The sequence below is a fragment of the Callospermophilus lateralis genome, chromosome 2 (assembly GCF_048772815.1).
Source record: "Callospermophilus lateralis isolate mCalLat2 chromosome 2, mCalLat2.hap1, whole genome shotgun sequence".
In the NCBI taxonomy this organism is placed as follows: Eukaryota; Metazoa; Chordata; class Mammalia; order Rodentia; family Sciuridae; genus Callospermophilus; species Callospermophilus lateralis.
This window is the reverse complement of record NC_135306.1, coordinates 171,010,793-171,024,883: the sequence shown is the minus strand read 5'-3', so window position 1 is coordinate 171,024,883 and position 14,091 is coordinate 171,010,793. Positions and strand designations below refer to the sequence as shown.

Here is a 14,091-nt window from a genome sequence, read left to right as displayed (position 1 = left end):
AGGTTGAAGTTCCCAGGGATGCCCATGGATACACAAATGCTCCAGCAACATTTGTTGAAAAGACTATCTTTCCTTCATTGGAACTGGTTTTTATACCAAAAATCATTTCTCTGTATGTATATGAAGCTATTTCTGAGGTCTCTTTTTCTGTTTCATTAATCTACATAGCTTTCCCTCCCCAGAATACAGCTAAAAAAAAAAAAAATCTTGAAATAAAAGGTATTGGTGATTCCTTCCACTTTATTCTTTCTTGAAATTGGTTAATCTCTTACTTCCTTGTCATTCCATATTTTTTAAGAATAAACCTGTCTATCTACAAGATGTCATGCAGATATTTTGACAGGAATTGCATTAATCCATATGCCAACTGGGGTTTTCATATGTTCACTGCCAGTATATATAAACATAATTAAGTTCTATATGATTCTCTTGTATTTCATGAGCTTGGTCACCTCACTTAACTAGCTGTAGGTTTATTTGGGTTTTTTTACATATTTGTTGGAATTTTCTATGTAAACCATCAAATTTTCTGCAAACAGGGATAGTTTTATTTGTTCCTTTCTGTTCTGTGTACCTTTTATTTTCTTGTCTTATCTCAAGACTGTCAGCACTTTCTTTAACAGAAATGGCAAGTGATCTTTATTCCTGATTTTATGAAGAAAGTTTTCTATCCTTTACTATAAAACATGATGTTACTGAAGGTATTTTGTGGATATTCTTTGACAAATTAAAAAAAATAACCCTCTATTCCTACTTTTCTGAGAGTTTGTATAGGATTTTTTTCTTTGTCTTTAATGCATGGACATTGAGTCTTAACAATTTCTTTCTAATAAAATATCATTTTTATTCCTTAGCTTTTTAAAATATTTTTTTCTAATTGTTGATGGATCTTTATTTTACTTATTTATATGTGGTGCTAAGAATTGAACCCAGTGCTTCACGCATGCTAGGCAAGTGCTCTACCGCGGAGCTACAGCCACAGCCCTCCTTAACTTTTTAATATGATGTTTTTCAAATAATAAATGATATTTACATCATTGGAATAAACCCCACTTTTTCATGGTATACAATTCTTTTTATACATTACTGAATTTTATTTGCTAATATTTTATTAAATATTTTTTGTTTATGTTATGAAGGATAGTATTTTCTGTTTTGTGAATCTCTGTTTTATTTTTGTGAATATCCTTAAGACTTCCTTCATTCAATTATGCCTGAAATTTTCATTCCTGAAGTGTATTTCACTGGTTATAAATTTCTGCAGTTATATACTTTTGAGTTATATACTTTTGAAATTTTTTTCACCATTTCCTTCAGAATCTGAATTCTTTATAAGAAATGTGCTGTCATTTTCACTACTTTTCTCCTAGAGTTAATGTGTTGTTTTTCTTCACCGCTTTCAATATTTTTTCCTAATTCTCAATTTTAAGAATTAGTTTTAGTCTGATTCATCTGTAATTTTTTGGATCATCCTATTTGGGGTTCCTTCAGTTCTTAGACATTGTGGGTCTTAATGTCTTTTGACCCTTTGGTATTCCAGCTATGATTTTCTGGAATATGTCTGTAGTTCACTCTCTCTCTCCTCTCTCAGGACTCTACTCTCCTGAATGCTAAAACTTTTGTTAAGTCCCACAGGTTCCTCTGCTGTTCACATTGGGCAATTTGTATTCTTTTATCTTCAACATCACAGATTCCTTACTCTATTCCCTTGATTCTCCTAGTAAGTACTTTCACTTCTAAAGTTTCCATTTTACTCTTCTTTATACTTCTAATTTTTTATATCATCTTAGAATTGGCATCTGTTAATCATATTTTCTCATTCTTCCATTTCTTGGCATTGTGAGTCATTTTCTATAAAAACATGGACTTGGGAATATAATGTCTTAAAACTATTGATTTTATTTAAATCTGCTAATACTACTTCCAGGTGAGTAAGCAGAGTGATGCCTCACTTCTCAGTGATAATAGAAACTCAGGCTCTGTGGACCTGGAAGAAGGCAGCAGTGGAAGGGTTTCTCATAACTGCTCAGTTGGGGTGAGACTCCAATCTCACCCATAGGCCTTCCCTGATTCCAAGAGCAAGAATGCCTCATTTTCAGTTCCCAAATGCCCTCCACTGTCACCATGGTGGGGAAAGGGGTAGAGGTGGCTTCTCTTCCTGTGGGCAGTGATGAAGCTTCTGACTTACCACCAGACCACCTCTGTCACCTCCCCAGCAAGAAAGAGTTGCTGCACCATTTTACAGTACTGGGTATAGAAGTCCCAGTTCCTCATATGGTCTCCACTGACACCATAAAGGGACAAGATGTCAAAAGGACTTTTATCACCTGTGGGAATGAAAGTTCCAGCTCTCTGTTCAAAATTCTCTGACACCAACACTACAGGGAGTCAAAACACTTTATCACCAACAGCTGGGAGTGAAAATCTAGCCTCCATGTTTAAGCTCTGGTAGAGGGGGTAGTGATGGGGCCTTCAATCCCCACCCCACCCCATGGTATTGGGCTGCAATAAAGTATTTACTGGCTAAGAGTTTTCTGTCTTCCTAGGTCAGCCTTTTCCTATACAGAGTAGGCATTTCTTGAGATTTTCTTTGCCAGTGTCAGCATTTCTGGTTGCTGGCTTCTCCAATAGCCAGTTACAACATACAAAGCAAAGAGTAAACCCAAGAACTAACTCCATGTTTTTTTTTTTTCTTGTGCTTCAAGGCTGCCCATTTTTGGTCTGTATTCTTCTAACTTCAAAGTCCTATTATGTTTGTTTTATATATGATGTCCAAAAGTTTTAGCTGTACTTAGCAGAACAAATAGGATACAAATTTTCTACATCTTCCTGGAAGCAGTAACTGCAGTTATTACTATGTCAATATGAAAATAACAACATATTTGTTATTATTTGAATTGGATCAGTCTCATAAAATAAATCTTTCCTCTGTCTACACTAACGACATGAAAACTTATGTTTCATGATCTTTATTTTCTAAACAATTGTCTTGATTTATGTATTCACTTACTCAATATGTTCTAATGTATATAATGTAGCACATTATATCACTCTGGTTGTGGAGACCCTGCTTTATGATAGTGATTTTCAAATCTAGTGACATTAAGAATCATATTTAATACTTTTAAGAAAATCATAACAACTTCATCCTTATCCCCAAAGATTAGTAGTCATATGAGATTGGTTCAAGAGTCTGCATTTTAAAAAAAATTTTTTATTCAGATGATCTGCAAACTACACCATTACAAAAAATCACTGGACTATATTATCTTCATAGTACCTGCCAGTTCTCATATTGCTTCTCTCAGTATCATGCTCACTGAGCTTTTAAAGGAATCCTAGGGACTTTCTGGGACTTTTTTTTAAGTCAACCATCATATTAATTATTCAGCCAATTCATCCAGCCAACCAACCCACAGCCAACTTATCCTGAAAGGATATGTTTCCCCAAGTGGTAATTTCTGTTATTCCTAGAATTTTTATTTGAATGCCAGGAATAGAATCCAAGGCCTGAGACTTACTAGGGAAGTGCTCTACTACTGAGCTACATCTCTGACTCTTTTTATTTTGCTCAAATGTGTCTCAAGCTGGCAAACCTCCCACCTGAGCCTCCTGAGTAGCTGGGATTACAGGCATGTGTCACTGTGCCTGGCTCCTAGAAATTTATTCTTAAAAAAACTGATTTTATCTGACTAGATACCTCTAACCTAACTTTGGGGCATCTACCTTTGTGAGAGCTATGCAGAGTTCTAAATCAATTAGAACCTACCAGAAAGATTATTTTATTGAATAAATGTTAGAATGTTTATATTTGGCATAGAAGCAATATAAAGTATAATATTTTTTAAAAGCTTATATAAGTAAAATAAGACATTTGGTTGAAGTAATTCTAGGTTTTTACAAGTTGTATATTATTCCTTGGTATCTTCAAGGGATTGGTTCCAGTATCCCCTGTAGATACCAAAATCCATCAATGCCCAAGTTCATTAAAAAAATGGCATGGTATTTTCATATAGCCTCCACCTAATTTTTTGCATACTATAAATCATCTCTAGATTACTTACAACATCTAATATAATGTATATGCTATGTAAGTAGTATTGTATTGCATTGTGTAGAGAATAACGACAAAGAAAAATTATAAATGTTCTATAGAGACACAATTATCTTTTCCAGATATTTTTGATTCTCAGTTGATTAAAGTTACAGATGTGAAAACCACAAATAAAAAGGGCCAATTATTATTATTTTTTAAAAAATTTTTTAGTCGTTGAGAGACCTTTATTTTATTTTATTTATATGTGGTGCTGAGAATTGAACCATGCTAGGAAACCTCTCTACTACTGTGCCACAACCCCAGCCACTCATTTTACTATTTATTATGCTATTCAATGTTTATTTAACTAAAGTTGAATCACTTGAATTCTAACAGAGTGACAGATTAAAACACATAACATACTAAAAATTCTTAACATAAAAAGCGGGTTCAGAGGCTGAGGTTGTGGCTCAGCGATAGAGTGCTCACCTAGTACGTGCAAGGCCCTGAGTTCAATTCTCAGCACCACAAAAAAATAAATAAATAAAACAAAGGTATTCTTATTTTGTGTTTTTTATTTTATTTTTAAAATTGTGTCCAACTACAATTAAAAAATAAATATTAAAAAAGAAAACGGGTATAAATAAGCCTGTATTAAGCTCTCCCAAAGGGTTTGGTTGAATATTATTACATTGTGTATGAAAGTCCAGAATATCCGAGTTCATTTCACAAAAAAAGGTTAAAACATTCAAACTTAGGTTTGTTTCTTATAACAGCTAGAAAGGTCTATTACTAAATCTGCATGAAACATGGACTTACAAAAAAGTGAATAGGTTGGAGGACAAAATAAAATGTGGCCTGAGTAAATAAAGTACAAAGACTTAACTGTTCATAGGAAGGATACTGCTAACTTTGCCTTGGTAAATTTTGTCTCTTAAATACAAGGGAGTTAATACATATATAGTTCACTTACATCACTCGTTTCAACACTATAGATGAATTCTCTACTGTTTCTTCTCCCTAGATAAAAAAAGAAATGGAAAAACATGTTTCATTGGTCAGCTGTGGACTACTTTCAAAAACTTACACAAAGAGAAAACTGGAATTCAACAAACAAATGAAATTCAAAGCAAAAATACTGGGAGAATACCTGGAAGACCATTCCGGGCATAAATTATTGAAAACAGCCTAAAAAGACATCTCGATAAAACTTGTTTATAATCTAAAGGAAAATGCCAATTACTGATGTGTAGGATATACTCTCATCCACTAAGAAATAAACTTAAGTTTGATCAATGGAGTTATCAAACCATAGGTAGAAAGCACTAAGAAGAAAACATTCAATAGAATGTCCACTGGTGTCTTCTAATTCTCAGCATGAGACATTAAATATTTTCTTCACTTCTTTCTTGGAACTGAACCAAACTGGTTTCAGGGGAAACACTATCAGAGCATACCAGTTCTCAGCAGGTTCAGATTACTTTCCCATCAAACAGATATTTTCATAATGGCTATGTGCTTATTTATTTGGACTGAAATACATGTTCAAATAAGTTTCTAATACTAAAAAATATTATAATGTAGAATTCTTATTTTTACTCTCTAGTGACTCCAACTTGGACAAGTACTATGAAATATTTATCAACTCAAAAACTTCTTACATAAAATTTTTTAAAAAAATATCACAAGGTGAATGAAATAAGATTCTGGTATCACTTAAAGGCCATCCATAATAAATAACTATAATTTTAGGAAGAGTTAACATATGTTCTAAGAAAACAGAAAATCACAAATCCATCATTTATATACTTTCTCAGAATCCAAGAAACAATTCATTTTACAAAATAATTTTAAACAGATGAAAAAGATTTAATTTACAACAGTCCATTCATTTTCACAGATTATTCAAATCACTAATGATTAGTGAGAATCACAAGAGGGTAAATACAGTACCATAAATGTTTTGAGAAACAAAGACTATATTCAAATAATTTTATTATAGTATATTATTATACCTGTTCTATCCTATTACTTCATATTATTAATCTCTTACTTTGCCTATTTTATAAGGTAAACTTTGTCATAAGTATGATATCATAAGAAAAAAGCACAATAATCTACATGTAGGACTTGGTATTATCTGAGTTTCTGGAATCTACTGGGGGTCTTAAAATGTATTCCCCACAAATAAGGGGGACTACTATCCAAGGTGTATGATGTGTTTTAATAAACTAAAGATTCCCTATCCTTTCTTTGAAGAGTATAGCAAAAGTTCAGAGCTCTCAACTATCTCATAAAGAGCATAATGTCTATCTCATAAGATTTGTGTGAGCATAAACAAGAGGCCAACAAATAGTCTTATTTTGATACTGCTATTACTCTTAAGATAGGTTCTGTTCCTTATTAATAATAACTATTATGAATTTCTTTGGATTAAGTTTCAGCATGTCAGAATAAAGTTGAAATGATTTCTTTCCTATTTGCATTTTTTGTTGTTGTTGAAGGATCTGATCTTAAAATGCAAACAGTTACTATAACGAAACGTGAAAACTAACCAACTAGAGCTTAACTTTTCTGAGTGGAGAATTTCTCATGTAAAAGAGAAAAATATAAATTAAAATACTCTGAAAATATGTAGTACAGTACCATCAAAAGAAATGTTTTCCCATGAATACTACCTTGATATACAGCTGAAAACTTCACAATGTCCAGAACACCTATCACTGCATTGAATATGGAATGCACACTAATCTGATGTTCTTGTTTCATGGTTTGCATGTGATTTAAGTGTATCCCAAGTGTTCACGTTCTGAAGGCTTGGTCCCCACTGTGGCAATGTTGAGAGTGGGTGGAACTCTTGGGTCCTAATGGCAGGTAATTAGGCCACTGGAGGCAACAATCTTTGAAGAGATTAACATAATACTCAGTGACCCAAATTAAAACAAAAGCAAGATTTTATAAAAAGAGCAAGCCTTGCTCCTGAACTTTTTCTTATTTCCTATCTTGCCATGTAATATCTCCCTCTCATACACAATTGCCATTATGCCATTAATAATGTTTTGATGAAGCCAGAAGTTGTTCAGGTTAAATAGATGGGGCCACATAATCTTGGTCTTGCAACCTCCAAAAACTGTGATCTGATTAAACACTATTTTAATAAAGTATCAAGGCTCAACTATTTTGTTATAGCAACACAAAGTGAACTATACCTTATAATGAATAGGTAAAGAACAGTATTTTAAGAAACACATGCTTTGTCTCTCAAGGTATTGTGTTTGAACATTGACCTAAGGAGGGTTACATTTTTTTAACAACAAAAACAGTCATTTTTACACTGAAGAAGAATGCATCAAACAAAATATTGTTCCAAGGACAGAACAATCCATCAAGTACAAGTCTAAGGCTAGGTTTATTGATCATTTGTAATACCATTTTTTTATGAAAAGAAAGTTGAAAATTGCAGACACGAATCCCTCCTTCCTCTAATTATTTTTGCCCCATTTAACGGAAAACAACAAAGTTTAAAAAAATTTCAAATTTATATCTGAACTTGTCACACTTCATTTAATTGAGGATTTAGAAAAGAGGAAAAGAGAATCCTCCAGAAAACCTCCCATCACTACTAGTCCTCCTCTCACATTTAACCTTTAAACTCACTGCTTTCTTTCACTGAAATGAACAACTGTTCTCTTCCCCTGCTGACACCTGCTTATATTTCACATTATATCAATTTAAACATTCTCCTTTCAGGCCTTGCTGATACTGCCACAGGAGTACACTTTGTAAGGAGGATCCTTTTCTTAGGAGCACACTTTGTAAGGTGGATTGTTTTGTGAAAAGCAGGAAAATTCAGGATAGATTTATTTCCTCACACATTGCTCACTGTGTCTCTCTCACGCACAATGAGACGTTCATACATGCCATATATTTACACAGACTTTCACACTTCCTCACAGAGTATGAAGATACATTAACGATGATGCATGATCTCCAAACCACTGTCAAAACAGGTCTATCTGAAAGGACAGGATTTGAAGCCAACAACTCCAAATCAACTTCTTGCTATTTTTCCAATTTCTAAGTGGCTGTACTCTTCTTGTGGAGTAGAAACAAAAGATATGAAGGTTTGGTACCAATAATTGTGGAGAATTATCTGATAGATGCTAAAAGAAAAGCCAGCTCAAAGACTAAGGTCTGAATTTTCACTGAAAGCATATTCCTAAGAATATACTCTCCAGCAAACCCAGAGTCCTAAAATAGCTCTTGAATTAACCAGATGGTCTTCTTACCTTACACTCCTACCAGCAGCATAAAATAAAATATAGTTTTGTGCTAGCATAATAACATTTCTGTCAACAATAGACAACATATAACACAATGTCTGTAAGATTATAATATAACCTAGATGTATAATAGGCTATACCATCCAGTTTTGTGTAAGTACTCTATGATGTTCCCACAAAGTGAAATCATCTAACAATGTATTTCTCAGAACATATCACTGAAATTCAACAGCTCATGACTGTATATACAATCAAATATTTACATTCCTTAATGATAGGTGGTTTTATTAAGCATGATGCTTAATATACATGCAAAGGTATTAGTTCTATGTATAGATTCTAAGTATAGATTTTTTTTTTTACATTCAACTTTCAAACTGTCTCTTCCAATGCTAACTGTACATAAATCAAAGCATGAACCTTGCAAATCAGATTCCTTATAATGTCAACTAGTTAGTAATTCAATTCCAGTGACATTGACCTTTTTACTGTTTATTTACATAACTATTTAAGTGTACTATTACAAATTTACATTAGAATTTCATTTTAAAAATTAGTAGACAGTAGGAAAATAGCCAATCAGAAATATCTGAATAAAAACAGACTGAGGAAAATGCAACAAATCAGAAATTTCACATTATTATATTTAACAGACCAGATGTTAATTGTCTCTCTAGAAACAAATCTTATTACATGTAAAGCAATTGTTTAATTCTCCCATGTTTAATCTTTGAAGGCAATTTAGGCAACACATAACATATAAGACTGGTTTACATGTAAGGAAATGAACTTACTCTAAAAAATCCTTTGACACTATAAAATGTAGAAATGAAAGTGACTTCTAAAAATTGATGCTCCAGAACCTAGAAAAATTTAGCTTTCTTTGGCCAGCACTTTTGGTTTTATAACTGTGTCACTTGACTCGGAGGTGGGGAGGGATCTGAAAGGGGATTTCTAAAAATCCAATGGATTGTTGATATTAAAATAAACATCTTAATCACAATGCACTTTCATAAGACCCTATTAATAACAGAAGATAATGGGCAACAAAGCCAATTCAGCAAAGTAATTGACGTTTTAATTTTGCATCCAGAATATAAAAGATATCTTAGTGGCCTTGTCCACTCTCCTTCTTAGGCCCTGCTCCCACCAATGCCACAACTCTCTGCTACTTGGATTCTGGATCTGTGAACAAATTTGGGCACAGATATTTGGGAAGGATAAAGTCATAGACTTATCCATCAAATATATAGTATTATTCATCAATGTCTTTTTTCTCACCTACATCAAAATCAGATGAGAGAGCATAAATAAATTACAAAGCTTTGGTGCATGCCTATGATTCCAGCAACTCAGGTGGCTAAGGTAGGAGGTTGTCAAGTTCAAGATCAGTCTTAGCAATTTAGACAAGGCTAAATAAAAAGGATTGGGAATGTAGCTCTATACAGTGCAGTGTCACTAATTCAATTCCAAGTTCAAGTAAATAAATAAAGAAATATTACAAAGTCTTTTGTGATGAAAAGAGAAAACTCAAGTCATTTGGGGAAAAGTACTAAAACATTCTTAGAATGAACTTATGCTGCATGTGACTTCATGTTAAAGTGATATTAGTTCTAAGTATAGATTCTAGTAAGTAAAATCATCAGACTCCAAACAATTGAAAGACAGTATTGGTTAATCTCTATAATGTTATATTAAAATATATTTTCTTCATTATATAAAGAAGGGTGGGGAAGTAGCTCAGGGATAGAGTGCTTGCCTAACACATGTGTGGCCCTTGGTCTAATCCCCAGGACCATAAAAAACAAAACAAAACAAAAAAATTATACAGAGAAAGTTTCATCATATACATTTATTCCCTCCACTCTTCCTTCAATAAAGAATAAAATTTTGGGCTCTCATAGTTTTATCTGAAAAGGATCAATTTTAAAAAATTACTGAATGCTATAAATGAAAAAATCCAACTAGTTAGTAATTCAATTACTAAAATTACAACAGGAAATAAATCTCAACAAAAGCCTAAACCATCAAATGAATATGGAAAACGACTTTCAATTTTATACTTCTAAAAGTCATTTGACTGTTTTTTGCAACACTGAACAATTATTTTTCCTAATAAATATATTTATTAGTCATTATTCAAAGCCTAGAGTTGTTTATAGCTTCATTTTCTTCTATCCTCAAATTAGTTTTTTTTTTAATATCAATGGATCTTGACTTTATTTCTTTATATGTGGTGCTGAGAATCGAACCCAGTGCTTCACAAATGCTAGGCAAGCACTTTACCAGTGAGCCACAACCCCAGCCCCCTCAAATTAGTTTTTTTAAATGTAAAGGGAGGGCATGAGGTTCAAGTGACCTGGAACAAAACAATAAAAGAAGATAATCCATGAAGTGGAAGAAAATATTTGTCATATATATAAAAAGAGGACTGATATCTAGAATATATAAAGACCTCTCACAAATCAATAATGAAAGGAAAATTAACTCAAATTTTAAAATGAGCAAAAGGATTTGAAAATAAACATTTCTCAAAGAATATATAAACATATACATATATGTAAATACACACATATATATATAACAAATAAGCATATAAAATAGTTTACACATTAGTCATTGGGGAAATGCAAATAAAATCATATTAAGACACCAGTTCACAACTACTGGAATAGTTATAATAAAAGCAGACAATAACAAGTGTTGGGAAGTGAAACAATTTAAATCCTTATACATTACTGGTGGGAAAATAAAACAATACAGACACTTGGAAAAATAAGCAACATAGAGCTAGTACATGATCCAGGAATCCCCTTCCTAGGAATATACCCTCCAAAATTGAAAACATATATGTTTTCAATAACCCATTTGACCACCACCTGATAACTGGATTATTGTGGTACATCTCTACAATGGAACATTACTTAGCAATTAAAAGTCATCATGAACTGATAAATGGATGAACTTCAAAAACATGTCAATATACAGAACCAGTTGCAACAGACCATGTATTGTATGATTCTACTTATATGAAGTGTCTGGAAAAGGTGAATCTATAGAGACAGTAAATAGATTATTGGCTCCCTGAGGCTATTTTTTTGGTGGGAACTGAGAAGGATGGGAAATGACTGCATAGGCAGTTTCTATTTGGAGTGATGAAAGTGTTCTAAAATTAATTTATGGTGATGATTACAAAAATCTGTAAGACAACTGAACTTTACTCTTTAAATGGGTGAATTTTATGGTATATAGATTATATTTCAATAAAGCTGTTTTTAAAGGATACAAGGATGCAATAATACACTATTTCTTGGTCTCTGAAAACTGAAGAGTAACAGTATGCTCGTGTATTTCATTACTTTAAAAAAAAGCTGCTTTTCAGGTTTAGATCAAATTCTAAACAGGACATGAAATTATTGTCATTGAAACTATTATGAAATTATTGTCTCGGAAACTGAGCAAAAAACTAAGTGCATTTTAAAGAAAATGTGTTTATTAAAATAGACCCACGGAGCATAGGTCTGTGCAAAGAATGGACAAATACTTCTCTACAGAACTTAGCCTTCAACTAAAGCTGTTCTGTTAAAACAGTAGTGTCCCCAGGAACAAAGGAATCTCAGAAAAACTTTAAGGTCTGTGCCTCCCATAATTGAGCATCTCCACCCATGATTGGTAATCAGCAGACAGGTAGGCAAATAGACCCAAGGGCCAGCTCCCTACAGGAGAGGGCACCCCATCTTGCACTCTAAGCTGTGACTCCCTTGGGGGAAATCCCTCCTTTCCAGTCGGGCCCTGTTAGGAGGCTCAGCACACTCTAGCAGCCCAGAATTGCTCAGGGGCTCAGTGGAGTCCTGGGGAGCAACGAGGGTGGCACAGGAAATCGCGGGACAAGGAAACCCAGCTACCCAGCTCAAGCACCCAGTGTCCATACTGCTGTGTGTCTCGCGCAGGGCTGGCCACTCAGCGAACGTCCCCGGTACTCCCGAGGCAGGGCCGCCAACGTCCCCTGGGTCCTTGTGCTGGGAATGGAGGGGTCCACGCGGGCAGCCCGCCCTCTCCCGGTGCCTCTCCAAGGGGGTCCTACCTTCCTGCTCCACCATTTCCAGGAGGTCGGGATCGCCCATCTTCGCTAGCTCATTGATCACACTGTCGCGGGGACGGGTGTCGGTGGCCGACCACTGCGACCAGCGGCGAGACAATCTGGGGGCGAAACTGAAACGGATCCTGGGCCGCGGCAGTGTCAGCCTGGCTTGCTTGGGAAGTTCGGGCTTCTCGGGGCCGCTGTCCTCAGACTCCTCCTCAGACTCCTCCGACGCCTTCTGGATGGTCTGCACTTTGGCCTTCCTCTCCAGCGGGAACGTCCACTCGTCTTCGGGGGACTCCGGCTCCGCGTCCTTGACCTTGCGCTTCACCGACCTCTCCCGGTAGCGCCTCTCGGCTCTCTCCGTGTACGCCTCCCAGTACGAGTCCCGGCGCCAGCCTTCCTTGCCCGAGTCCTTTCTGCTCTTGCTTTCCCGGCGCTTCCTTTTCGCCGGCTCTAGGTCGCTGTCTCCCCACCTCTTTCCCCGCCCCTCGTCCCGACTTCCAACCTCAGGACCCGCCGGCGCCCCACCCTCGGGAACCGCCATCTCTAGGCCCTCCCGCCTTTCTAGCGGGGCGCCAGCCTCCTCTTCTCCACTTTGCCGCGGCCGCGGCTCCTCCACCTGCCGGCCCTGCTCCTGCTCAGGGCCCGCCGCCGCCGCCGCCGCCGGGCTCGCCCGCCGGCGGTCCGCCTCCTGGCCCTCGGCCCTCCGCCTCTCTTGACTCTCCCGCTCCATTCTCAACAGGCTTCGCCCGTCCTATCTCACCCGGGCCACCCTCGCCTCGGAATCCGGGCTCTCCGCGACTACCTCCCTCCTTCTCTCGGAACCCTCTTCCGACCCCCACGAGTGGGCTAGACGCTGCCTCAGCCAGTTGGCCCTCATTCATCGGCCTGGCCCCCACCCACCGTGGGTGCCACCGAGAGAGAACCCCCCCCCTCCCGGTTCGGGAGTTACTTTTTGTCGGGTGAGAAAAGTCCCCGTCCCTTAAAGAGACCCCACCCCTTTACTGCCGGTGAATGGCTGGGGTCTCCAAGATTCCAGCAGACCTATCCTGCCCAAGTCTGAGCACTTTTCTCTGGGCACTGCCAGCTACCTGGACTCTGAACAGAATCTTTTCTAAGGTTGAGAGAAAGGAAAAAGTCATGCATTGTGGCCAGAGGTTAAAGTCAGACTCCGCTCCTTAAAAGTTGCATAGCTTTTGGCCAAATTTCTATGAGCTTCAGTTTCTATATCTTTAGATGAGAATAATAGTACCCACCTTCTAATTCTAGTGGTGTTGTGAGGAGCAGAGTGCTTGGCACAGAATGTGTTATAAATTTGGCTACTATTAAAATTAGCCTATATCACTTTGAGTCCTACTTCGATCCCTTAGTGCCCAGAGAACTTGAACCTGATGCTCATGGGCCTCTCTGTTTTGTTTTTTTTTTTTTTTTTTTTTTTGTTATTGAGACCCTGTCAATTGTCAGCTCCATAATAGTCAGGATATAGGAATTACTGTCCAATAGGAACAGGAAACAGATGAGTGGTGATGAACTGAAAATGATGTAGACATCTGAGCAGATAGGAGAGCTTTGAGAATGTTGAAAGAGGGACTGAGTTTTGAGGTAATTTCAGAATAAGGAAGAGGTAACCAAAGAAAACTTGGTCTTTATTCATTGCTCTGCTACTGTATTGTTGTTTTTCCCATTCC

At 36.4% G+C, this 14,091-nt stretch overlaps 1 protein-coding gene across 2 annotated transcripts in view; it reads right to left on the bottom strand.

Annotated features, from left to right (window-relative positions):
* The window catches only part of Ano5 (anoctamin 5), a 111,423-nt gene extending 98,579 nt beyond the window's left edge, over positions 1 to 12,844 (bottom strand). For both annotated transcript variants that reach the window (XM_076846988.2, XM_076846989.2), the window contains exons 1-2: positions 12,404 to 12,844; positions 5,010 to 5,056 (exon numbers count right to left, since the gene is read on the bottom strand). In XM_076846988.2, the coding sequence (XP_076703103.1) occupies positions 5,010 to 5,056; positions 12,404 to 12,443 (87 nt within the window). In that variant the 5' untranslated portion in view covers positions 12,444 to 12,844. The remainder of the gene's footprint in view (positions 1 to 5,009; positions 5,057 to 12,403) is intronic.
* Positions 12,845 to 14,091: the final 1,247 nt, after the last annotated feature.